Source organism: Oryctolagus cuniculus, chromosome 21 (assembly GCF_051225735.1).
Source record: "Oryctolagus cuniculus isolate XC-2025 breed Fujian yellow rabbit chromosome 21, ASM5122573v1, whole genome shotgun sequence".
Lineage (NCBI taxonomy): Eukaryota > Metazoa > Chordata > Mammalia > Lagomorpha > Leporidae > Oryctolagus > Oryctolagus cuniculus.
In genome coordinates this window covers 31,126,367-31,132,212 of record NC_142887.1, presented here as the reverse complement: position 1 = coordinate 31,132,212, position 5,846 = coordinate 31,126,367, and the positions used below count along the sequence as shown (strand labels likewise).

General features: G+C 58.2%; 1 protein-coding gene across 1 annotated transcript in view; it reads right to left on the bottom strand.

Moving 5' to 3' along the window:
* UPB1 (beta-ureidopropionase 1) overlaps nucleotides 1-5,846 on the bottom strand; it is a 45,146-nt gene that overhangs the window by 6,835 nt on the left and 32,465 nt on the right. The window contains exons 7-9 of the mRNA XM_002722551.6: nucleotides 3,951-4,032; nucleotides 3,188-3,230; nucleotides 2,014-2,168 (exon numbers count right to left, since the gene is read on the bottom strand). Coding sequence (XP_002722597.2) covers nucleotides 2,014-2,168; nucleotides 3,188-3,230; nucleotides 3,951-4,032 — 280 coding nt within the window. The remainder of the gene's footprint in view (nucleotides 1-2,013; nucleotides 2,169-3,187; nucleotides 3,231-3,950; nucleotides 4,033-5,846) is intronic.

Sequence of the window (5,846 nt, the reverse complement as noted above, 5' to 3'; positions counted from 1 at the left end):
CTGAAAGTGAAACGGGCAGATGTTAGAAGTTCCTGTTCTATAAATGCTCCTCACTTATTCGCCACCACCTCCTGCCACTAGGGGGCAGCCATGAGACAGGAATGTGTCAGGCAGATGGGGGACAGGGTTTCAGCCTGCAACAGAGGAACACCAACACGGCCCCCTCCGCTCCCCCACCCCGTGTGACTTCTCCAGGCTGGCTGGGCTGCTGTGGCAGAGTTCATCGTTGACTCCCACAGCTCAGCCTCACCTGCCTGTCTAGGAGGTGTGGCCCACCCCAAGACAGGAAAGGGGAGGGTAAGCTAGGGTCCAGCAGAGCCACAGATGGGCGGTTGTCAGCCCAGGGAAGGGATGGGCAGATCTGCTCTGGGACCCCAGTCGGGATTTGAACCTGGGTCTCCTGGCTGTCTGGGGGTCTGTCCGCACCACATCTCATCCTGGACACAGCCTGCAGCCTGAGTGCTCTCCTGCCCTGCTTCCCAAGTCCACGGCCACCATGCCCATCACCACAGCTGGGAAGGCTTTCCTCTGATGAGAAAATACCGACTACAGCTCCCGTGACACTGCTTAACAGACCTGGCGGGGAGCCGGGGCTGTGGCGTGGCAGGTTAAGCTGCCACCTGCGGCACACGCGTCCTGTGTCAGGGCACCGGTTTGAGTCCTGGCTGCTTCACTTCCCATCCAGCTCCCTGCTAATGTGCCCGAGAAGACGGTAGAAGATGGCCCAAGTGATTGGGCCCCCTTGTGGCCATTTGGGGAATGAACCCACCAATGGACAATCTCTTCCTCTGTGTAACTCTGCCTCTCAGATAAGTGTCTTTCAAGATTTAGTTATTTATTTATTGAGAGGCAGAGTTACAGAGAGAGAGAGGGAGAGACAGAGAGAGAGAGGTCTTCCATCTGCTGGTTCACTCCCAAAATGGCTGCAATGGCCGGAGCTGAGCTGATCAGAAGCCAGGAGCCGGGAGCTTCTTCTGGGTCTTTTTGCACCAAAATACACTTACCTTTGTATACCTTTTTTTTTTTTTTTTTAAGATTTGTTTATTTGAAAGACACAACTACACAGAGAGAGAGAGACATAGAGGCCTTCCAGCTGCTGGTTCACTCCCCAAATGGCTGCAACAGCCAGGGCTGGGCCAGATTGAAGCCAGGAGCCTGCAACTCCATGCGGGTCTCCCATGTGGATGGCAGGGGCCCAAGCACTCAGGGCCGTCTGCTGCTGCTTTCCCAGGTGCGTTAGCAGGGAGCTGGATCAGAAGTGGAGCAGCCGGGACTCAGTGCTCATACGGGATGCCAGTGTGGCAGGCAGTGGTCACAACCCACAGGGCCATAACCCCGGCCCCTGTGTGCCATTTTTCCATGAACTTTTTTGGAGTACTCTCGTACCACTGGACACCAGTTGAACAAACCCCTCAGCCAGGATCCCTTCCTGGGGGTCTTGGCCATGGCTACCACTGCCTCATCCCAGGAGAGCAGTTCCTGATACTCCTGCCTCTGGGGCTCCGGTCAGAGAGCAGCTGGGTTTCAGAGGCAGCACGGGCCTTTCACTTTACAACCTGGGAGCAGAAGGGGGCTTGGCGTGGCCACGCCAGGCCCAGATTCTGTTTCTCCGCCTGACCCATTTCCCACTATTGTCAGGGCCTAGACGATGGAGCCCAGCCTCGGGCAGACCCAGACGTGCACATTTATCTTGCGCTAAGTGCAAAGGCCTGGAAAGGAAAAAGGATTAGAGAAGCCAATCCACTCTATTCTTCGGACAAATGAAATTGAGATTAATTTGCGAGGAGGCGCCCAGAATCTCGGTCAGATGAGAGGAGAATTTATCGAGGCCAGCTGCTAGTCCGTGGAATGACCGGTGCTTCCTCCCCTTGGCCAGCGAGGGGGAGGGGTCCCGGTCCTGGTGTTCCACACGGAGCACTCAGGCCGGGGAGTGAGTGCATCACGTGAGCCGTGTCTGAGGGCACCGGGAGCAGGAGCAGGGCCACACGGGGCGGGGGGGACCCGGCGACCCACCTTGAAGCTCCAGACGTCATTCATCTGCCGACACAGGTTGAGATCCAGCTCCGCCACCAGCAGCCCGTCCCGGTTACGGGAGAGCCCGGGGGTCCTGCTGCTGTCGGGGGCTGCCACGTAGCTGGAGCCGTAAAAGTAGCCAAAGTCCTTGTGAGCTGTAGAAGAGCAGAGGAAAAGGACCCGTGAGCTGGCGTGGACACGGCGTGGGCGCCGCACATCCGGGCCCCTCAGGAGGGGGCGTCCACATCACGCTCCCCGAGGTCGGGCCCAGTGGGGGGGGGGCTGCTGCAAGGAGCGCCCCTGGGAGAATTTGTAACAATCACCCTGATAGAGGTGTAGGCTCTTCACACTCAACACCAGCCACCCACAGCCCAGAGGCGGCCCAGGACTCGGGGTGGGGGTGGGGCTTCCTGTGTGAGCCACTTCCTGTGGTGGCTCTGTCCCCACTTGTCTTGCCAGCTGGGCCACCTTCCCTTCCCCCTCCACACCTCCATCGCCCCTTGCACTGGTGGTGGGGACCCCAAGCAACCGCCTGCCCCGCTCCGGAGGTGTGTGAGGAGTAGGTGGGCACAGGGGCAGGGCCCAGGGCATTCATGTCCCTGCCTCTTCTGCACCTCTGTCTGCAGGAAAGCTGGGAGTTGAGACTCTAAGACTGGGGTACAGTCTGGGGTCCAGCTTCTCTGGAGCTTGTACAGATACGTCCAGGGCAAGAGGGTCAGAGAGGCGGCACCCAGGGCAGGGGATTTCTCACAGACGTGAGCTGGTTATTGTCCTGGGATCGAAACTATCTGTGGACCCTGGGGATACAAGGCAATCTGTGCCCATGGCGGGGTGGGGGCCGGGGGACAGAGAAAAGCAGCGGGCAGGTAAGTGTGCCAGCTGGGGGAGGTCCCTCCGCCTTTCAGGGGGCTCGCATCATCTTCACACCAGTCCTATTTGATCCCTGTGTGGGGGCTGGAGGGAGAGGGGACGAGGTGGTCACAGCCTGGGACTGTCTATTCACACCCCGGCCACGGTCAGATTCCCACGCCACCACTGCCCAGGGGAGGTGAGGCAGAGAGGCGGCCACGCCTCTTCCTGGGTGCCAGGTGCATGCAGAGGTGGGCTGAGGAGCACAGCAGACAGCATAACGGGAGGGTGAGGCCCCCACTCCTCACCTGCTCCTGGAACTTACCCTTCTTTCCGTCTCCAGAGGTGAACTCGTGCGGGAAGTGCTCCTGTGAAATAAGTGACCTGTAGGTGGCGCCACCACTACATTCGTGCCCATTCCCTCAGCCAGGCCAGGAACAGCCGGTGAGGTAGAAAAGAAAGGTACCAGGGGGCTGTAGATGGCATTCGGGCTTGGGCCCGCCTGACCCTCTGTAAACACCAGCCTGGGGCCTTTGATGGCAGGAAGGGAGAGGGTGGGGGTCCCCAAACTCTTTTCCACGTTTTCCCCAAAGCACATCAAGTTGTGATGGGGCTATGCAAACACAGGGCTCTCTCTCTGTGGACAGGAATCAGACCGACCGCGTGTGGGACCCCCAGCTACCTCAGACTTATCAGGTGCTCTCATCCGAGCACGGATGGGACCTGAGGCGTGACAAAGAGGAAGAGGGTTAGAGACAAACGCGCCATGTCCGGTGGACAAGACAGTTCAGTGCACGGGGCCAGGTCAATGGGGCAAAAGAAACTGGCTGCTCGGAGGGGACAGTTGCCTAAGACATCCCCTTTCAGAATGATTTTTTTGCTAGAAATTAAATCAGAACCAGAGAGAGAGGGTGGGCATAGTGCTATCTTTAAAGATGGCAGATCAGGCCAGTCTTGCCCCTCTTGGGACCCTCGGGCTTGGTGGCATGCACAGGAGGGAACTGGGAGCAGAGGCAGTGTGGGTGAGACAAGTCCCCATGGGGGCCACGGGATGCAGGCCTCCCCTCGGCCAGGCCTCGGAGACTGACCTCACCCACGCGGTTGATGGCACACGTGTAGCAGTGATTGGCAATGGCGGCATTCCTGGCTTCGATTGGCCACAGGGACTCACTGTAAGAGAGGCATGGGAGGAAGCAGGTTGGCCACATCCCAGTGGAGGCTCATGCCTGGCTGCAGGGCGGGGCAGGGCCTCTCCCGTGTGGAAGGGAACTGGAAGCCGGAGGGGCTTGGAGCACCCGTGAGGGCCAAGCCTGGGCTCTAGTGCCCTGACTGGACCTTCCCTGTGCTGCCTTGGTCAGCAGCGTCCAAAGGATGGGTGGGGATTCCAGCGTAAACAAACAGAATGAAACCAAAAAGGGATTTCGGTAATAGAGCAAGGGCAGATCCTACAACAAGGTCACCGCCTCTGTGCTGTGCCGTAGCCCAGTGCCTTCTCACTTCCCTCTTCTGAACTCTTAAGTCTCCAAGCAGGGGCACCCTGGTTCTCCACTGGCTGGGGGCCAGGGGCCAGGGGAGCCCACACAGGCCCAGCTGAGCCGTGAGCCTCAGTCCAGCAGCCACTAAAGAGGGCGTGTGCCCCGACCGGAGCCCCTGTGGCTCTGCAACATGGACGTGGCGGGCCTGCTGGTGGCTCATTATCTCTGTGTCTGAACATCACCGTGAAGATCTGGGTTGACGTGACTAACGCCCGCCCAGGAGCGTCTGGGAGCAAAACGCCCTGGATTTTTCCTTCTCGTGAGCGAGCATGCACCTGGTTTCAACCAGGGCGTGGGTAGAGGGGGTGGGTGCTTGTCAAAGCCCAGTTTTCAGGAAGATTAATACGCTTTTTTGGGGGGCTCCCCCCACCCCAGCTGCTAAACCAAGCTGACAAAACTTTTAAGAAAGGATTTTTTTTACAGAGACGCACTCCTGGGTGACATTTTCCAGGAATTAAATTAAACAGACACTTGCAGGGGGACTGCCACAAAGCATCGCTCCTGTGAGTCTCCAGGGAGGGAGGAGGTCTGTGTAGCACTCAAAGCCACAGCTGGCAGCCTGTGCAGGGAGAGGCAGCCGGAGGCCTGGGAGAGCCTGGGGTGTGCGGGAACGGCGAAGTGTCCGAGGGGAGAATGGGACATTTGCCATATTCCCAGTGTAGCGTCCACAGACTCCTAAAAATAGCCACAGCGGGAAGTGGAAGGGCAGCCGGGGGCTGGGCCTGTCGCTTCCTGATGGACGGATACCAGAAGGCATATCCTCACTTGGGCCGCGCGGGACACGTCCCGGGGTTGATGAGACGACTCAATTAATCAAAGTGCATCCAGAGTCTCTTGTGTGCTTAGGGCCTGGCAGTGAGCGACGGCAGCCTGCTGGCCACAGCGCTTACACGCAACTATGGCTATCCCTGATACGGAGGGGAACGGGGGGTTCTGGAAGCTGTCATCTGAGGCTTGCGTACAGCTTAGGGGGTGGCAGGGCTGCCCAGCCCGGTGCTTACCAACACTATCAATCCTGCAAGTGACCATGTGGTGGCACCGCCCTTAGGACACAGCTTGGGACGCCTGCACCGCGTCTCGTAGTCCTAGGTTTTGGGTCCCAGCTCTGCTTCCAATCCATCTCCCTGCTGATGCATCTCCTGGGAGGCAGCAGATGACGGCTCAAGTACTCGGGTCCCTGCCACCCATGTCGGAGATCCTGCCGGAGCTCTGGGCTCCTGGCTTTAGCCTGGCCCAGTCATGGCTGCTGTGGACATTTGGGGAGTCAACTGATAGCCAGAAGATCTCTTTTCTCTGTCTCTCTCTCTGTTTATGCTTCAAATGCAATGGAAATTTTGAAAAATTTAAAAAAGAGATTCATTTATCATTTTAATAAGAAAATCACCCAGAACCCTATTGTCCTCCTAAACCCCCTGCCGTCCTTTTGCTGCCACCCTTGCTGACCGTGCT